Here is a 21,437-nt window from a genome sequence, read left to right as displayed (position 1 = left end):
CACCTGTTAGCTGTTCTGGGCTCTCTGCTAAAAGCCAATTAAGTGAGAAACTTTTTCTTTTTCTGGCTGTTCAGTGCAGAGAAAAGAGGGACAAATCCAGGACAAATGAGGGACTGCGTGGTTGAGCTGTCAAAAGAGGGACTGTCCCTCCGAAAAAGGGACAGTTGGGAGGTATGAATCTGTCCCATTTTACTTCATGGAAAAAATTAGAATTTTCACACATATTCATTTATTTTGTATTACTTTTTTTCACTGCACATCTATGTCTTTTATTCCCTCTCTTACAAAATGCAAGAGGTAGAATCTCTGTGACAAAGCAACTCAGTCCCTGCGTTTAAACGCAGTCTTGACTCCAGTCTCGCGTGATGAGAGTTTACGGTATCGCGATTTTCTGTGGGAGAGGAGGAGAAAGCTTTCAGGTGACAGTAGAGGTCTGAAACTAGCGGCTGTGTTTGTTTAGTTAAAGCGAGACTGTTGGGCACTTGGATTAGTAGGCGAAGTTTGAACTTCCTCCAAGTTTATTTAATCCCCATACGGCTCTACCGGGACGAAAACTGTGAGTAAACTAGTAGTAGTAGCAGCAGCAGCAGCAGAAGAGGCTGTGTAGGGTCAAGATATCATCTGTTACTTTAAAGTGTGTATTCTTTATTTTATTGTCAGGTTTATTTTTTTCTCAGAGCTAATTGGGAATGTACGGCGGAATTTTGCAGAACAGCCAATCACGACGTCCGTAGTGTCACGTGAGAACTATTTTTCTTTTGGGTCACGTGAAAGGTAGGAGCTGACCATGGCAGATGCAGAGGGCGCCAAGCGTTTGACAGGACTGCTGAATGGCATCGCTCAGAGTAGTTACTATGGCAACGCAGACATCACCGAGGAGTTGTTGAAGAGTGAGCTGTACCCTAATTTACCGGCAGACCAGTTCAGGGCCTTGCTGGAGAAAATGAGAGGTCTTCTTAAGGTAATGCTTTGCTCTCATTGAGCTGGGGGAGGGGAGTATCCAGCTATTAATGTTCATTATCATCCATATTGATAACACTTTTCTGTAACAATGTTATATACTAAATTCTATCAGAATCTACTTTGCAGGAGGTATAGGGGCCCCACAAGGCCCTCATTTATATACCAAATTCAGTAAATATTGGTAAAAGGGTTAAACCATTAGACCTTTGGGTGGTGCCCAGTAATATGTTGTAAGGCTATTGCATGTTGGAATTACTGGGTTTCACCAATATCTTAAAAGAGATACAAACCCCATATTAAAAAAACCCTACCCCACATAGACCCCCGGCCACACCCCCCCCCCCCAGCCTACCCCTGGCAAATGCCCCTGACTTTTTACTTACCCCTCGTGCAGATTCAGGGATCGGAGTTCACAGCAGCCATCTTCCGGGTCTTCGGTAATCTGACAACGAGACCGGTGTGGCTGCGAATGCGCAGTTGGAGCAATTTCCCAGCATGCGACAATTGCGCATGTGCCAACATTGACGGTAATTGCTGAAACGCCTGAAGAAGACACAAAGACCCAGAAGATGGCTGCCGTGAACTCGATCCCTGAATCTGCACCGAGGGGTAAGTAAAAAGTTAGGGGCCTTTGCCCTGGGTAGCAGCTTTTTTCTGTATTTTTTTAGGGCATTGATCCGCTTTTTTTTAATCATTCTTTTTATATTCCAATCTTTTAATAACTTTAATGGCTTTCATGGTTTTAGAGAAATTGAGTTTGTCGTTTTAAAAAGCGGCAATACCACTAAAATTCAACCTTTATTATGGGCCTTTATGACTTTTTCACCAACATCATAAATAGTTTAGGTGGCCATACACTGGGCTACTTTTCAATGCATTGTCTTCCAATCCATCTGCAGGCCAAACCGAGGGATACTGTATAGTTGGTCATACACGCAGTTGGCCAAATACTATTGTACCATATGGGCTGAGCTTTGGCTCCTTTTACTTGTGTTTTTATAGTACCAGGCTCCTACCTACAAGATGCATCAGCAGATTTCATTATCGGGTTGAACATATCAATTTGACCCAAGAAGATTGCAGGTGTCTTCTTTTGAAACTGACCCTTAGCTGTTATTGTAAATTACACTGTTTACATTGCAAATAAGTCACTATACCATGTAAAATTCTATTCTTCAACCAAGAAATGTATATTTTTTATTTGTGGTATTGGTGTAGAGGGAGCCATTTCAGTGCATTGAGCCTGATTCTGAGCTTCAAGAAGTAGTCAGCACTTCAGGAAGGGACTGCTGTTTTTTTTCCTACTCATTGTACTTCAGTACGACCCCGGTCATGCAATAGTAAAGCGGTTCCTGCTTGGGTGCTATCTCGTGTCTACTACTAGGTTGGCTAGGGAGCACTTAGCTTTGCAAAAGATTTCTGACTTCATTTTGATCTCTACAATGCTAAAATATTCCTTCAGGAAACCTGATTTTTTGCCATGCCATGGTAAGGGGCTCTGGGATGTCATGAATCATTGGCTCTCGGTGTATTTATTGTATATGGGGCTAAAGTTCCCACTACCCTTCATTGTATAATGTATTTAGAATCTGGAGTTATTCTTTATAGAAGCTAGTGTATCAATATTTACATGTGCGTACTGTGTGTGTGTGTGTGTGTGTATATATATCTATATCTATATCTATCTCCTTTACTGTGCAGGCTAATTAAGGCTAACGTTACATGGGTCAGTTTTTCCATAGTGTATTTTAGCTGGCAGGGAAATGCCTGAAGCCACCCTTAATTATTTGGAGGCAGTACTGGCAGTTTTACCTGTTCACCCACTTGCCAAAATTCAGGACAGTAGCAGCAGCAGTGCTGTTAGCCCATGTAGGCAGTATCCATTCAGGCAGTTAAAGGGGACCCGTCACCAAAAAAAATTATTCAAAATCCTATTTTATCACATTAGCCAAGCAAAATGAACTTTAATTACACTATATAAATTATAAAAATCTTGTTTCCTTCAGTCTGGGATTTCAAAATTATAGCAAGCAGGCAGCAGCCATTTTGTGCACACTGTTATTAAGGCAAGCCTTGTATCATCTCAGAATCTTGTTTGTGCACCAGAATGGGGGACCCAATGTCCATCCCCGTGCTCTGGCTACAGATTTAAATGGTAAAGAGAATAGGGGAATATGTGGAGAGCAGGGACATCTAGGAAGTGCTGAATGGAAAGTGAAAGTAATTGTTTGCCCCGCCTCTATGCCCGTGGCATAGAGGAGGGGCAGACAATATTTGATTGACAGCTGAGATTTTTAAATGAGCTTACAACAGCTATGAATGCTTTAATAAAAAATAGAAATTGGATTTCATGTTTAATTTGAAAAGGACTTTTATTATACAGATTTTTGTGGCTGGGTGACAGGTCCACTTTAAATCCTGCAGCAGAGGTGTCGGGGAGCCACTATCTGGTTAGCATCCCATTATTCTGTTTAGAGGATACCATTGTGTACTGGGGGGGGAGCGGTATAAAGGAGGGGGTGATATTTCTCCAAGTTGCAGTGTAGCAGTAAAGAGTGACTGAAGTTTATCATAGCACAAGTCACATGGTTGGGGGCACCTGGGAATAGACATCATGTCTAGCCCCATGCAGAATTTCAAAATTAAAAAAAAAATCAGTTTGCTCTTTTAAAAAACTGCTTTCAACAACAGTATCCCTTTAAAGTCAGACTCCTACTTTGAAGGGGAGGGGGTTGATTATCCTTTAATATCATTGTAAAGCACTTTTGTTCTGTGTTTTTATCTAAGAATGTATCATCCCAATCTATGCACTGAAATATTAATCTAATGGTTAAAACTTTCTTTAGTGTCTTTTTTTTAAAATTACCTGTATTAACCCTCCTTCCCAGGCTAGTGCCTTTGCCCAGTAAACATGCAGCACAGTCTGAGTCAAAGAGCAACTTTGTGCTGCCAGGAAGGTAATCAGCAGCCGTCACAGTAGATTGTCAGATTTGTGACAGGAAAACAGTTAACTAAGTCAATATTATGGTCACTGTTAACCAGTTGTTTTGTTACTTCTACATTTGAAAAGCAGTGTTTGAGATAAATAGATCCATTATTTCTCGATGGACCTTAGTAGTCTGCTATATGGAATTTTCGTGCAGCCACAGTAATAATTTGCTTATGTGTACTGCTATATATTTAATGTGTATATATACTTACGTATGAATGGGTATTCCTTGGAAGGAACAACTTTTCAGGATAACCTTGGCTTTCCAAATACGCCCACGTTTGTGTGTAAATTATTACAAATCATGTTCTCATTTGCTGATTCCCAAGCAAAGTCTATGATGCAAAAGTTACAGTTATCCAGTTATCAGTTATCTCCAACTTGCACTTGGGAACAAAGACAACGTTCTAGAATTGATAGCGGATATTTACAGGCAGTGGCAGGCCAAGCCGGACTAGCAACCTAGGCCCTCTGTCTAACCTACATTTTAAATGCTGCTCACCATCTAGAAGTGACGTATTTGATATTCAAAACAATGAGATGTAAGCTCACCAAGTCACACCAAGCCCCCTTGTTATACCCGAGTTCTACTCTTGCCTCTTGGTGTTCTAAATATAGGTTTGGGACCTGTTATCCAGAATGCTCGGGACCTGCAGTATTCTGGATAAAGGATCTTTCCATAATTTGCATCTTCATACCTTGTCTATTAGAAAATCATGTAAACATGGCTTTGCTTCCAATAAGGATTAATTATATTTTAGTTGGGATCAAGTACAAGATACTGTTTTATTATTACAGAGAAAAGGGAAATACATTTTAAAAATTTGGATCATTTGATTTTAATGGAGTCTATGAGAGATGGCCTTTCCGTAATTCTGATCTTTTTGTATAGCGGGTTTCCAGATAACAGATCCCATACCTGTACTGCAATTCATGTCAAATCTTTCAATATGCAATATTGAATATGCAGTTACATCATGGTCATTTGATGTTTAAAGGGGAAGGAAACCTAGTTGGTGCAAAAACCTCCCCCCCCTCCCGTGTGTTGGCCACCCTCCCTCCTCCCCCCTGGCCTACCCGTCCCGCTGGGCAAATGCCCCTAACTTGTTACTTACCCTTCTGCGCAGGTCCAGTCCAGGGAGTTCACAGACGACATCTTCTTCCACGCGATCTTCTTCCTGCTTTGAACGGCGTTTTGGCGCATGCGCAGTAGAAGCATTTCGCCAGTACGGATCTACTGCGCATGCGCCAAAAGTCACAAAGTACTTTTGGCGCATGCGCAGTAGATCGTACCGGCGAAATGCTCCTGCGCATGCGCCGGTCAAAGCAGGAAGAAGATTGCGTGGAAGAAGATGTCGCAGAAGGGTAAGTAACAAGTTAGGGGCATTTGCCCAGCGGGACAGGTAGGCCAGGGGGGAGGAGGGAGGGTGGGCAACACACGGGGGGGGAGGGTTTTTGCGCCAACTAGGTTTCCTTCCCCTTTAAAAACAGTAGGGTAGAACAAGCCCAAAGTGCAAGCCCTTTGCCCCTGTATCAAAGTTTTTGTACATATGCCATTTGTATGTATACATCTTCTTTTGTACAGCACTGCTGAATATATTGTTACTTTTCAATATATATTAATAACAATAGCATAAAATATTATGCGGTATTCCCCTGCCTGATTGAAAATAGGCCATTTCATGTATGTAAAGAGCTGATCTAGAAAGCCTCCATTAGTGCACTTATGTTTTTTAAGCACTAGGTGGCAGCCAAATCACAACAATAAAATCTATTTCCATTAGTTGTCTTTTATATCTGTATGGGTAGAGGTTTTCAGACAGGCCTAAATGATTTTTTCTGTCTTTGTTATTACCTAGCATTTAAAAAACAAAGTAGTGACCATTTAATAGAACAATAATAAAAAGTAACAATAACTGTAAAATTGTAGCCTCACAGAGCAATAGGCTTTTGGCTGCGGGGGTCAGTGACCCACATTTAAAGGAGAAACAAACCCTACTAAATAAAAACCCTACCTCCCTACCATGCGTAAACCAACGTCTCTCCTCCCCCACAACTGTTCCCTGGGCAAATGCCCCTAATTTTTTACTTACCCTTCCATGCAGTCCTGGCCTCAGGAGTTCACAGGAGCCATCTTTTTTTGGTCTTCTTCTGAATCTGAGCAGAGTTTCGGTGCATGTGCCGTTGGAGTAAATTTCTGGTCACAAACGACTGCGCATGCGCTGAAAGTCACGACAATTTCCGAAAAAAATCTGCAGATTCAGATATGCACGGAGGGGTAAGTAAAAAAAATTAGGGGTATTTGCGCGGTTGGGCAGTTAGGCTGTGGGTGAGGAGGGGTGTTGGTGTACGCTGGGTAGGGGGGTAGGGTTTATACTATTACGGGTTTGTTTCTCCTTTAAAGAAGAAATAAACCCCCCCAATAAGAAAAGCCCATCTACTACCCACTACTTCGGTCTTCTTTGGATATTTGTCCTTCCCTTCAGCAATTCATGGCACTTTTGACGCATGTGCAGTTGCTACGAATACCGGACTGCTCCAACTGGGCATGCACCAATACGGCGCTTCCTTACAGAAGAAAACCAAAGATAAAGAAGATGGTGCCAATGAGCTCCGCTGTGCTACTCTGCACCGATACGTGAGCATGCTGTTAGGGAAACTTTCAGGAGCAATGAACTATGCAGGGGAACTATCTAGGGTAGCAGATGGGGCTTTTCTTATTGGAAGGTCTAGGGATAACTAAACCCTAAAAATGAATATGGCTAAAAATGCCATTTTATATACCGAATTATTGCACCAGCCTAAAGTTTCAACTTCTCAATATCAGCAATGATCCAGGATTTTGAACTTGTCACAGGGGGTCACCATCTGTTAATTACCAATCGGCTTTATATTGTGACATTTATATTCTATGTGTACTCTATATTGTGAGTCGGCCCCTAAACTCAGTTAGTGACCGCAGCACGGAGCATGTGCAGTGAATCAGCAGAAAAGAAGATGGGGAGCTACTGGGGCATCTTTGGAGACACAGATCTTTCCTGCTAAAGGGCTGTGGTTGCCTTGAGCTGGTACAGAAGCCCAAAACAAAATGTACAACATTTCTAGCTACTTCTTTAGTTAAGCTTTAGTTCTCCTTTAAAAGCCAGAAAGAGGCAGAAGAGGATGGGAAACTACCCTTATAAGTTGAACCTTTACCTTCATGTGTGAACAGGCCTGACTGGGATTCAAAATAGGCCCAAGCATTTCAAATACACAGAAGGCCCAAGCAGCCCACTGAAAACTGACTCTGCATCTTAAAGCAGCCTCTCTGGCATTTGCCAAAATCCAGAGATTGTTGGTATGGGCCTGTGTGTGACCTTGCTGCACAAGTGGCTGTGTGGTTTTCTCTTTAGCTGCTGCAATTTTTTGTTTGCTCAATAGAGGGCATTTCTGCTCCATCACTGATGTTTCTCTGTCTAGATATCACTGCAAAGTGTAAAATGGACCAAGCCCAAGTTTACTTGAATCAACATAGAAAATAGGAAACAGTCCTCAAAGGAAAAATACATATTGAGGAGTAGTTCAGGCACCGTTAGGCAGGTTTTACTGGGTGTAAGAGCTTACGTCCATGATCCTTCCAGTTAGAATTGCACCTTGTTTTGTAGTCTGCCTAAGCCAAAGATGTCTCTGGTTAGTACAAATACAACAGCCGCCACTAGTTCCCGGCGAATAACTGCCCTTATAAGGGTGCTGTTGCATTTCTACGGGGCTCCTTAAAGCTGGCCATAGACATGCAGATTATTAGCCTTTGTCAGATAAAGATCATTCGTGCCAATCTTTCGACCTGCTACTAACCACTCAGATGAATATTAAGTAGTAAAGAGAACAAATCACACGATGCTCAGGCCATTAACTGACAGACAGCAATGATATGAAAGTTATGTCCAACAAATAATAGTGACTGTCTCCCACTGACATCGTCAGGCAATACATCTTACCCAATATAAACCTTTTAACCTGTCCGATCGACTGAACAACTGATCGCCATGGTACAAAAAATGTCAAGACACTCAACACACTGCCCAAAAATCGTACAAAACTTTGTTTAGTACGATGGTAACTTTGCATCTATGTCCAGCTTTAGGGAGATGAAGATCTATCTGTGTTGTCACCTTGCTTACACTGCGGTCTTTTCCCTTGTTTTCTGTGCTGTTCCTATAACACTCCTTCCTATGTCCTTTGCTAAATGAACACACTGGCCCATACAGGATCCAGATATTTAGAGAGGGAGGCACTTCCACCTAACAAGAGTGCCCTGTATTTCTCTGACATCAGTCTATCCTTACTGAGACCTTGAATAAACAACCCCAGGCTTTCCCCTTCATAAATCAGCAATGTGGAAGCTGCCAGTATGTTTTCTAGCTGTGGGGAGGTGTTAAGGGTAGTGTATTTTGCTGTGCAGCACTACATTGGAGCCCACAATGCAGCTGGGGAGCCCAGGACTTTGCCTTTTAATAGAGTTAAGATCACTCCACAGCTTGTGTTCTTGTAAATTACATTTTGTTAAGGATGCAATGACTGCAAATCAGATAGAAGGCTCAGGCCTAAAGGAGAAGTTCACCTTTAATTTACTTGGGGAGGCACATTTATCAAGGATCGAATTTTGAATTCATGTGAGTTTTTTAAAGCTCTCATAAATTTGAAATTCGACTAGTCGAAATTTAACAAAATAATATTTTTTTTTCTATGCGGCCGAATTTAAACGACACAAAAATTGGAATCGAATTTGATCAAACTCGGAAACTCAGGAAGGCTGCAGACAACTCCAAATTGATCCCTGCACCTCTCCTATTGACTTAAACAGTAATTCGGCAGGTTTTAGGTGGTAAATAGTCAAATTTGAATTCTTAAAGAGCCAGAGTATGATAAATCGTGAAAATCGAATTACATTTTTTTTTAAAAAATCTCAAATTTGGATAACTTCCTAGTCGAATTTGACAGTTTTGACCATAAAAAAAATCTAATTCGAATTTTCAATTCAACCCTTGATAAATCTACCCCATAGTAAATTTATAGCTGGCTCTATCCTAGCTAACTTTCAACTAGCCTGCATTTATTAATTTTCTGTTTTTTAATAATTTGCCTTTCAATTCTGCCTCTTTACTGTCTGCAAATGAAAATGTTGGCTGTTGTTAGGATCAATAAACTTGGCAACCAAAAATTTTTGTTTAAAAAAAAAAAAAAAAAAATCTTGTAAGTTTCATTATTCAGAGTGGGGCTAGGACAGGAGGTGTCAGGAAATTGTAGTGAAATGAAGTGATGCATGTACTGAACTTACAGATGATTTGTTTTATCGTCCCAACCCCAGCAGAGACTGACAATGGGGAAAAACCCAGGAATCTTGTGCAATAACAGAATGCAGGGGAATCCTTTGTGAGGTGTCCGTAAATTGTATTTACTTATATAGCACAAGTGTATGCAGTGCTTTGTAAGGCTTAAACACAGATTGGCGCAGTAATTTTAATTTAGAATAAATACAGCTTACATTGAAATAAAGGAACAGCTGATAGACAGCCATCAGAGGGATAAACTCCCACAGGGACAGTTTGGGATGGGTCATGTACTACTAATAATCTGAATTTATTACTAATCAGCCTTGTATTGTCACATTTATATTAGAAAAGATGGGCAGCTACTGGGGGCATATTTAGAGGCAGAGATAGTTACTTGCTAAATGACTGTGATGGTTTATGAAGCCCACAACACTTCTTCCCTAATTCTTTAGTTAAATTTTAGTTTTCCTATAAACAGTGCAGCATTTATAGGATAGCACGTGCAACTCTTACGAGTGAGGCAACTTCGGGCGACTATAGAAAACGCATTGCCGCGTGTGCTTTAGCGCAGGTGACTTTTCATTATAGCCTATGGAAAAACACACTGAGGCAGTTCGGGGAGATAGTCGCTCAGAAGACGAGGCGATTAGTCGCCAGGCGACAAAAACTCCCTGAATCTCCTCGTGTGGCCTTACCCTAAAGACAGATGCAAAATGAGTGAATTGCTTATTAGCTGACTTGTACTCCAGCACATATATGGGTAAATCCTCATTTTATATTCATCTCTGTAAATCCTAATCCTGTAAACTCTGCCTCCCTTTCACTTCATATGAAAATAAATAGTACAACCCATCTGCTTTCAGCAGCCTGAAGGTCTTTCCGTGTGTAAATGAACAAGCCTATGAAATGTGCCTCTGACGAGTTCAGAATTTTTACTAGTTGGAGATTTATACGGAGACCTGCAAAGCATTGTTATGATTAATGCGCAAGTGAATGATTGGTATCAGTGGGAATGTAGCCTGCCTACGCTCACTCAAGGGGGGGGATAAAATCCGCTTTTTTATTTTTGTCCCTTTAATAGTTATTGGATTCTATTGCTTGAGAAATACTTGGCATTCTCCCTGGCAGTATTTAGCTACAAATAATCCTGTTCGGCTTGGCAAGGAACAATCTCTGTAGATTTCCGTAGTCGTTTCCAGCAAAAGATTTCTGCTCTAGGCTTTCGCTCCAGTGTATCTAATAGGCAAGCTGCTCCATTATTAAAAGCGTTCTGAACACAGACACGGCTTGTCTTTAGATTTCCGTTGCGGGCATCTAGGGCTGGCACTTGTTACAAGGTTGATACTCCATTGATACTCAATCTACTGTGTGAAACAACAACAGAAACACTACGCTGTTGCAGCTTAAAGCAGTGCCTAAAGATCTAAGGCCAGCTGCATTGTGGTCTTAATTTTATAACCATCAATATATATCTCTCTGAGCTAAACGTCCGCAAAGCCGGCCTCAGAGGGAATATATGACTGTGCAACAAGTGGTTCTAAACTTAATCCCATTGTTAATACAGTTGACCTGATGTGTGCAAATTATAATAAAAATAGTAAATGCCATTACAACCCTAGGGAGATGTGGCTTATACATTATGCTTAGTTTTAAAACCTAATTATCACTCATACTTAATAGAGAGATTTAGGGTTTCTGATTGCTGCATATTTTTGCATTATTTTTGGCACCAAACTGACCCCTTTGATTTTTATGGTGATTGGGTCCAAGTGTTTCTACAAGGGTTTAGCAGGCAATGCAGTATTGCTTTCTGGTATATACGACTGCAGGCAAAGGGGTATTTTGGGTGTTTTAGTCCCACTTTCTGCACTACTAAAGATCACGAACCCCAGAGTGCATGAGATTTACCCATTGCAACAGTAGTTTAGAAGCGTTTTTAGCATAATTGATAGTTAAAAGATATTGCCGTAAACTGTGCAGTCTTTGGGGCAGATTCACTAAAGGGTCGAAGTGGCCGACGCTAGCGAAAATTCACCAGAAATCTCATCCGCAGGGACATCGCCAGTTCACTAACAGGCTAGACAATTCGCTATTGAACGAGGCAGTTGCTAGCATTAGTTTGCACCCTATCGGTCGTTACTCCACAAATTCAATAAGATGTGAATTGTACTGAACGTTTCCTCTTTTGCGAGGGTTTACTTCGCTTCCTCAGACCAGGCGAACTGATAAAATGAAGCTACATCTTCCTGAATCTTATGTCAGTGACATCATATCCTGTATGCTGGAAATGCATTAAAGTTGTTAGAAACACTGGCGACTTCTTTTTTTTAAAGTGGGATGGCTTTCAAAAGTCCAAGCTATTAATGTGCGAAGAATTTTTTAAAACTAATTTGAGGGCCATGCCACATTTGTTTAAAGGAGAAGGAAAGCTATGGAGGCATTTTATTGCCAATAGATTAGCTGCAATAGTGCAAGCTAGAATGCTATATTTATTCTGTAGAATGTTTTACCATACCTGAGTAAAAAGCTCTAGAAACTCTCTGTTTGTTTAGGATAGGAGCTGCAATATTAATGTGGTGTGACATCACTTCCTGCCTGAGTCTCTCCCTGCTCTGGGCTCAGATTACAGTAGAGGGGGGGAAGAGGAGCAAACTGAGCATGCTCTTGCCCAGGGTAAGGAGGTTTAAGCTGAAGACAGGAAGTCTGATACAGAAGCCCATGTGTACACAATAGAAGGAAAGAAAAGCAGTGTTTCTTTTGACAGGGGACTCAGAGCAACATTACTTTGGGGATTTACTGGTATATTTAGATGGACCTTTCTGATAAAGCTTACTTAGTTTTAACCTTTCCTTCTCCTTTAAGGATGGGCTCATGTCTAGGGCATTAGAGGATATCTGTTGTCTTTATTATGGCTCATTGGACATGTGTTTTAAAAAGTGGCCACTTCAAGCATTTGCACCAACATTACTAATAAAGACATCCATACGACTTTTAGGTACCCGCCCTATTCAAATGAACCTAAGCGCTAGAGTGCTAGTGAAGTTTCTCTAGGCAAAAGTGTAGGCTAGTGAAAATTTGCTATGATATGCTCGCCCAGCCAAAGCAACGCTAGCGAAACTTCGCCAGCGTTTGGCTGCTGAGACACAACTTAGCATATTAGTGAATTAGCGTAGTGGTAACTAATTTGTGCCTGGCGAAGTGGCACAGAGTGTGGGGTGAAGCAATCGCTGGCGAAAATTCCCCCTATTGTGAATTTGCCCCTTTGTGTGTTTAGGAACTTCATGTGTTTCCCCGTTGTTGCTTGGTACTGTGTTGTCATATTCATTGGTGACAATGGACTTTTCAGAATAAACAGTTTATTGTGGGTGCTTTCATGCAGCTCTTGGCCCTTTTGCATCCTTCATATATTATTACAAATTTAATGTGTATTCTGCTTTTAAAAGCACTGTACATATCGCCAAATGTTCTTGCTGTTCTATAGACTGAATTCTATATATTTCTGTTTCAGTCTATTGTCTCTGCAGATATGGATATAAACCAGATTGATGCCTTTCTGACTGCCCAGGCTAAAAAGCAAGGAGGCATCACAACAGAACAGGCTGCGGTTATAGCTAAATTCTGGAAAAACCACAAGAGGAAAATACGTGAGAGCGTGGTCAGTCAGAGCAGGTTGGAAAACAATCTAAAGAGCATGAATTGGAGAATCGACCTCAAGTCACAGTCCAGGCACACGGATCAGGAAAACAGCCCTGTTGCCATAGTGGAAATGGAGATCGGAAAGAATGACAAGGTACGGTACATCTGTTCTTATCTCTTGTTCTTCCCAGAAAGCTTGCCATTGCTAGTTGCTATGAGCCGTCACAGTGTAGAACATCTTGCTGTTTTCACGCATGGATTGGTTACACTTTCCCAAGCAACATAAATGGAGCAGACTCTGAGGCTGCCAAATATCACTATTTTGTCAAGCGGATAATCTGCACATCCTGTTATACAAATACACCTAGATTCAGGTCTTTTATATGGACTTTGCTATTGTTGTTATTCGGTCGATCGGCACATTAGTTATAAGATTCTTTTTCCTAATTTAGCTAGTGCCATACAGCTCAGGGATATTTCTGCCTCATCCCCCATAGACAAGTGTTAATGGTCTATCCTTTGACACCACAAGGGATTCTTTATGATAGAGAATTTCTTTCATTTTATTTATAGCTGTAGAAGTCAAAAAATAGACTGCTGGACCCAAATATATCAGGGAAGACTAATTACTTGCTGGGAGCCACAATCATCAGGTAAACAGCAACAGTATATCTTGTCTCTTCTAAAAGCTAGCGTAAAGGTGGACATACAAGGTAATTAAAGTTGCCAACTTGGCTTCTCCAGACTGAGTTGGCAACTTATTGGGCCAGTGTACTGGGCCACCTGACAGCCTGCCTGACCGACAGTAGAATCTTTCTTCTGATGAAGACTGCATTGCCCATTAATACCTCTTCTGCTAGCAGTTATTCATAGCCCTGTACCTGGATCTGGTTGTTGGCCTAGTGGGTGACCCACTTTGGCCTGGAACCTGGGCAGCATGTAGGGTTGCCATCTTTTCAGAAAAAAAATTACCAGCCAGTGGAGAGGGCGGGAACAAAAGGGGTGGGTCATGATGTAAAAGGGTGGGGTGCAACACAAAAAGGGGCAAAGTCACATCGCACGATGGCCAGAAGGCGAAGAAAAGGTACGTTTGGAGCGGAGGGCTAAGGGTTTTTGTTAAGGGTATTACAAATTTACTGGCAACTACATTGCCGGTGAATTTGTCATACTTGCCGAGGCCTTGGCAGGTGTTTTACCCTAGCTACCCTAGCTGCATGGCCAGATTTGGCTAACAATATATACTAGTCCATCCATTGACATTTGTGGCAATAGGACACTCTGCAATGTGGAGAGTTTAGTTACCCTACTGTGTTGTAGCTTCATTGAAAGGAGGCAAAAATGCTCAATATTAACCCTTCATTTACCTCAAATTGAAAGTGGCCAGTATAGTTTCTTGCTGGTGATTATCTCACAAAAACAATGCACTCAGTGTAAGAGTTCTGTGCAGGTCCATTTTTTGAAACCCATACCTGAACCCGCAACCCGCTATTTGACCTGCATGTTCCCCCTACCCCATCCCCAATATGCCAACTAACCTTCCGGACACGCGAAATTGGAAGTGACTTCACTCCAGTGCCGAATTTTCCCCAAAAAAAATGTAAAAACTGAAAGAAACATAAGGGTGGGTGGGAGGGATCAAGCCCGCACCTTTGTTGGGTACCCAGCCGGGTTACCTGTGGACTACCGACACAGCCAAGGAATTGAGGACTTTTTGCCTGAAACCTGACCACTTTGCTGCATCAATTTGACGCTTTCAATTCAAACTTAATGGAGGCCCCTTGGGAGAATTTTGTCCCTTGCCCAGAGCTATAAAACTGGTATACTGAATGGCATCCATTTGGTGTCACTGTGGCCTTTGTCTCATGGATTTTCCATGTTTACCAAATTGCTGTTAAACTAGTTATCCAGGGAGATGCAATTTTGGCAAGTAAGATCCAGCCATTGATGATGCTCCAACTTAAAGGAGAAGGAAACTTGGGGGTTCCAAATGTTAGCCCCCCCCCCATGTGAATGTATTTACTTATATGAAACCCCAGGCCAGTGCTCCTATCAGCAGAAAACTGCACCGGTATTGGACTATTCCAGCAAGCACCATGGAGCGATCTTCTTCTGGCTTGTTCTTTCTTCAAATTTCCCTGGGCAGACGCATGCACAGTAGAATGAAATAGCAGTCTTTTTAGTTAAAGTTTGGCTTTTCCAAAAAACCGACATCATGGTTCTATACAATATTGTGCCAAGCCTCCCCAGACCCCCTAGCTAAGGCAAAAGAGAAATGGGTTGGGGATATTCCGGAACTGGAGGACGAAATGTGGGAGGATGCACTGAAGCAGATTCCGGACATTACAATGTCCATTAGAGACAGATATATCCAGGCCAAATTCCTTAACAGAGTTTATCTTACCCCCCACAGACTTGCTAGGATCTATCCTTCGACCCCAGACCACTGTGTTAAATGTACACAAGAGGTTGGCACATTTTTGCATGTGTTCTGGACATGCCCGCATATCCAGAGGTATTGGGGGGAGGTTTTACATTACATATCTGATGCATTGGGTGTCCCATGTATTAAAAACCCACTGATATGCCTCTTGGGGGTTGTGGACGATCTAGGGCTGCAAGTGGGAATCAAACTATGCTATCTACAATTGCTATACTATGCAAAGAAAGCCATTTTGCTTCAATGGAAGTCCACGGCTCCCCCAACACTAGCCTTTTGGCGTAGACTGGTTAATGACACCCTCCCCAACCAAAAACTGACGTACATTGCCCGGGGATGCCCCCAAAAATTTGAGAAGGTTTGGGCTCAGTGGCTGACCTTGGAGGACTCTAAATAGGATCCTACTGTGTAATGTGATCACCCTTGGCACAAGAGTGCGGAAGTAAAACGCAAGTAGACGAAGGTGATAACTAGATGTATTTATTGATACAGCATTTATATTTTATTGGTTTGCAATGTCGGCTTCTCTGTCTTCTTTCTTTCCTCCTTTTTCTCTCTTCTCTTTCTCAAATTTGTGTTCTTGAAAAATGAAAAATAAAAACTTTTAAAAAAAAGTTTGGCTTTTCACTCCAATGCGCATGCGCAGCCGCAAGAGGAGCGCTCCGTGGTACTCACTGGAATAACCCCAGGCGGGTGCAGTTCCTGCTGATAGGAGCACCAGCCCAGGGTTTCAGCTAAGTAAAAACATTCACTTGGTGTGCCTAACATTTGGCACCCTCAAGTGTGAAACTACTTTCCTTGTCCTTTAAAAAAGAGGTGTTCTGTGTGACTGCCCAACTGTAGGCAGGCTTCAGTACACTATGATCACTCAATGAATGGCTTAAACTTGGTTAATTAGTAACCTGTATTTAACAGTTCCCATACACTTTTATAACCGTTCACATTTGACATTTTCTAATGGTGAAGCTCTATGTAGCAGGTGTGTCTTTGATAATGAACATTCTGTGGTCTACAAATTCAAATATATTTTCAGTCTATTTTTATATGTGAAGCAGATATGCAGCATTCTAGCCTCAGTTGCTCTCACTACAGTTTGAGTATTAAAAAATGGTGACTGATCCCATGAAGAATTTACACTACAAAAGGACAACAGTCACCTTATGGCCACAAGAAACAAAGTACTGTACTAGCTATGCTCTGACAAGCCTCTTGGCCAAGTGGGGTTTCTCTATATATATTTGTGCTATGGAAACCATGTGTTTTCCAAGAAAATCGAGTTCCCCTCCGGCTGAGAGAGTGCCAAAATTCACATTCCATTCTTTTTTTCATTCAACAAGTCCTTGTTTTTGACATTTTTTGGAAATCTTTTTTTTTTTTATTATATGCTCTTCTTTTAGTTTACATAATTCCTATGTTCTATTGTCTTTTCACTACACAACTGCTAAGCAATAATTTGGCGACACACCAGGTGGCACAAAATCATTGTTATGGCACATAGGGCGCTTTTTCTCCTTTTGGACAGACATGAAATGCCCAAAAATACCTTTCTGTTGAAGAACATTGGAATCGGCATGTCCCTGCAGGCGTGCGCTTTATCGGAAATTTTCACTGCTGTATTTTAGAGTGATAGGGTGTGTACTCTGGCAGGGATGTAGTGACTCCAAACTTCTTGTGTGCAATTAACCTTTGGGCTTCCATTAGAGGAAGCTTATATCAAATTTCCATTCTGGCAATAGCTCTGCTTTAAGAAAAATAACTGAAGCCTAACTTGGTTTATGTCAGTGATTTTAGAGGATCTGAACAACTAGACTTGATAATGCAGCTGTTTCACTGGAGGGTTTGGGGGAAACCCTGGGAAAATTTCTGCCTGCCAACAACCCACAACTATAGTTTTATACAGTTTCAACTATCATATCCTGCAGGTGTGCATACTATCATTTTTATTGCTGTTCTGTAACATCTATTCATAATTTGACTTTTTCGTTATATGTCACAATAGACAGGGGTCTCCTGTAACTACTTATGGTTCCCCAATTTACAGGAAATCGTGCAAAGCTGTATGAACGAATGCATCTTCCTGCACGCCTGTAAAAATACAATTATGTGAATGTGTAAGACATGATCAACTCTTATTGTCACAAATAAAAATAGACTTAAAGGACCAGTAACATCAAAAAATGAAATTGTTTTAAAGTAATAAAAATATAATGCAGTTTTGCCCTGCACTAGTAAAACTGCTGTGTTTGCTTCAGAAACACTACTATTGTTTATATAAATAAGCTGCTGTGTAGCAGTGGGGGCAGCCATTCAAATGAGAAAAGGTTTGTTACATAGCAGATAAACTCTGTAGAACATAATGTTATCTGTTATCCATTATTTATCCTGTGCCATATAGCCTTTTTTCAATTTCCACCATTGCTACTCATCAGCTTGTTTATATGAACTATAGTAGTGTTTCTGAAGCAAACCCATCAGTTTTACCAGTGCAGGGCAACACTACATACAATTTTCATTACTTTAAAAACTCATTTTTTGGTGTTACTTTAAATTTGTGAATCTCACAAGGGTGCTATTCTAAGTACTTTTGCAAAGTACCTTCGTTATTTATTTTCTTTTAATTCCAAGATATTAAGGGATATGTGTTCTGTTAATATGAATGCATTTTGTTACAACAGCTCCACCTGCTGGTCATTTTCCCACCTGTCTGACCACAAAGTAGTCAATGAAGTTGTCAGGAGAGAGAAAGAGACTGCTCTGATGTTCTTCTGCTTAGGAAAGATGTGAGAAAAGCTATCTGAGGTTTCTCATTTTTTTCCTAAGCTGAAGAACATCAGAGCAGCCTTATAGCCTTATACCTTATACCTGTAGTAGGCATGGAAAGGAAATGCAACTGTGGGTTACGGTCTTCATCTTTTGGACAGTGTGGATAATAAGGCAAGCTGGCTGGTGGATCCCATCTCCGTTATCGCTCAATCAAGTTTTGTTTTTCTTTCCGTTGTAGCAAGGGAACTAACAATTCTTATTAGCAACATGTCCTTGGCCTTGGGAACATTATATACAGTTTCATCATGTCAGATGGTTTCATTACATATGACTATGAAGATTTTCATTCATCCAGGTCATGGTATATCTAGTAAAAGTAAATCTAAAAACAACTGGACTTGCTCAATAATCAATGAAGACGTTTCACTACTCATCCGAGCAGCTTCTTCAGTTCAACTGACGTGTGGGAAGTTTTCGGCATGTAAACTCTTCCACTAATCCAATCACAATGGCACATTGTAACTCTTCAAAGAGGTGACATCTGAAGAAATTCACAGAGGTGTTGATTCTGTGTAGTTATACAATGTGTCATGCAAAAGTATACAGGAAACCCACTCATATGGATCAATATCTGTTGTTTGATTCCCACCATCCGCTGGAACACAAACTGGGTGTCATTAGAACTCTGCACCACAGGGCGGAATGTGTGGCAACTGATACAGAGTCCAAAGACAAAGAGAAAAAACATCTTAGAGGATCTTTGAAAGCGTGTGGCTACCCAGACTGGGCCTTTGTCAAAACAGCAGCAACCAAGCCCAACAGGAACAACAATAGAAATAACCGCCCAGAGACACATAGTAGGTGAAACATAGTGATCCCATATGTAGCTGGAGTGTCAGAGAAACTCATGAGGATTTTCAACAAACACCACGTCCCTGTGTTTTTCAAACCTAGCAACACACTGAGACAAAAACTGGTACACCCAAAGGATCCAACACCAAAAGAAAAACAAAGCAATGTGGTATATGGAGTCCAGTGTAGCGAGGAATGCACAGATCTATACATTGGGGAGACAAAACAACTGCTCTCCAAGCGAATGGCTCAGCATAGGAGGGCGAACTCTACAGGGCAAAACTCAGCTGTCTTTCTACACCTAAAAGACCAGGGACACTCCTTTGAAGATAGCAAGATCCAAATCTTGGATAAAGAAGACCGGTGGTTTGAACGAGGCGTGAAAGAAGCGATTCATGTCAAGGTGGAGAAACCATCCCTGAACACAGGCGGGGGCCTTCGACACCACCTGTCTTCTACAAACAATGCTGTTCTAACATCTGTACCCTGGCGGTTTCAGAACACTTCACACATCCATTCATACAACTCTCACAAGTAACCCTTGTTTCTAGGAGTTGCATGACACATTGTATAACTACACAGAATCAACACCTCTGTGAATTTCTTCAGATGTCACCTCTTTGAAGAGTTAGAATGTGCCACTGTGATTGGATTAGTGGAAGAGTTTATATGCCGAGAATTTCCCACACCAGTCAGTTTAACTGAAGAAGCTGCTCGGATGAGTAGTGAAACGTCTTCATTGATTACTCGCAAGTCCAGTTGTTTTTAGATTTGCCTATACCAGATATGGTTTCATTACATTTAATATCCAATTAACCATTTCTTAAAGGAGAACTAAAGCTTAACTCAAGAAGTAGCTAGAAATGTTGTACATTATGTTTTGGAATTCTGTACCAGCCCAAAGCAACCACAGCTCTTTAGCAGTGAAGATCTGTGTCTCCAAAGATGCCCCAGTAGCTCCCCATCTTCTTTTCTGCTGATTCACTGCACATGCTCTTTGCTGCTGTCACTTACTGAGCTTAGGGACCCACTCACAATATACAGTACACATAGAATAGAAATGTCACAATATAAGGCTGATTAGTAATTAATACAGGTAATTACTGCATGGCAGATCAGAAACCAGTGCAATTAACATCAGAATTTAATAATCAGCCCTGTAGCATCAGCTTATATTACAGACCAACCTCATTTTCTGCTTGATAATTTGCAACTACCTGTATGTAAGCTTAGCTTCTCTAGCTGCTCAGAGCCCACTGAGCATGTGAGTGAGACACTTTCCAAGATGGTGACCCCCTGTGACAAGTTTTAAGTGCTGGATCATTGCTGCTATTGACAAGCTAAAACTTTAGGCTGGGGCAATACGTTCAGTATATAAAATATGGTATTTTTAGACATATTCTTTTTAGGGTTTCGTTCTCCTTTAAATCTTGTTTAATGAAACCTTCATTATCTATTTAGTACCATTTCAGATGCTGTTAGTTAAAAGAAAATATTCCCTTAACTGGGCTAATGGCATTCCCCTAATGTTCTGTGTAGGCTTTGTGTGTCCATACGTCAGAGGCCATTTACTGTACACTGAGTGTAAGCTTTATGCCACACACTGGCCTCTGTGTAACTGCTTACACACCCCCAAACTCTGGCTACTCTGGGTGGGGAGGTCTGGGGTCACAACTCCTCAGGTTAAATAAGATGCCTACTGTTCCGGGAGATCAGTAATAGGAAACATATGACTGTATCTTGTGATTAGTGTTTTACACTGCATGTTACACCAGCAATGAACAAGCCCTCCACAGTTGTGACCAAGTTTTCCTCCTTCAGTCCTTATGGTGATCCACCCAGGTCTGCACTGCTTCATCCAGAACTGTAAAATCAGCAGTATATTTATATTCCTCTGGTTAGCAATGTCCATTTAGAAATGTATATGAGGAGATCAATAAAATAAGCTGACTTATATGTGATCCACCCTTGGATAACTTATTTCTAATTCTTCATTTATGATTCATTTAATTTGATTCATGTCATTAATTTCTCATCCCGTAAACAACATGTATAAAATTTAAGGTGCGTGCCTTCAGTCTTATACATTGTTGTTTACAGGATAAGAATTTAATGATATAGTATGTCTCAAACATAAATTAATCCAATTTACCCACCTTTGGTAGATTCTCCTCCTCCTTTCATAGTCTAGATTTATGACTGGACTGCCAAAAAATTCTCCAACATTGAAGGGGTTATTTATCAAAGGTCAAGGAGTTTTTTTCCATGAAAAACTTTAGTTTTTGAGGGTAGTTTTCAGTCAAAACTCCAAAGCTGGAAATAGCTTGAATTCGAAAATACTCCAGGTCATGTCGAGGCAATGACAGAGGTCCCTTGAACCATTAGAAGATGTTAATAGCCTTCATGATGTTTGAGTTTTTTCAGTGGGTTTCGCTTGAAAACTCGATCAATTCAAGCGATTCGCATTTTTCTGTTTTGGAAAACT

The 21,437-nt window shown here is 41.1% G+C and overlaps 1 protein-coding gene across 5 annotated transcripts in view; it reads left to right on the top strand.

Annotated features, from left to right (window-relative positions):
• Nucleotides 1–333: 333 nt before the first annotated feature.
• The window catches only part of commd1.L (copper metabolism domain containing 1 L homeolog), a 49,943-nt gene continuing 28,839 nt past the window's right edge, over nt 334–21,437 (top strand). Inside the window, exons 1-4 of one of the 5 annotated variants that reach the window (XM_041562315.1) lie at nt 370–556; nt 661–961; nt 12,773–13,054; nt 13,474–13,497. In XM_041562315.1, coding sequence (XP_041418249.1) covers nt 788–961; nt 12,773–13,054; nt 13,474–13,479 — 462 coding nt within the window. In that variant the 5' untranslated portion in view covers nt 370–556; nt 661–787 and the 3' untranslated portion in view covers nt 13,480–13,497. 5 annotated transcript variants of the gene reach the window in all.

This window comes from Xenopus laevis, chromosome 5L (genome assembly GCF_017654675.1).
Source record: "Xenopus laevis strain J_2021 chromosome 5L, Xenopus_laevis_v10.1, whole genome shotgun sequence".
In the NCBI taxonomy this organism is placed as follows: domain Eukaryota; kingdom Metazoa; phylum Chordata; class Amphibia; order Anura; family Pipidae; genus Xenopus; species Xenopus laevis.
Note: the sequence above shows the minus strand (reverse complement) of the source record. Positions and strands in the feature narration are given on the sequence as shown.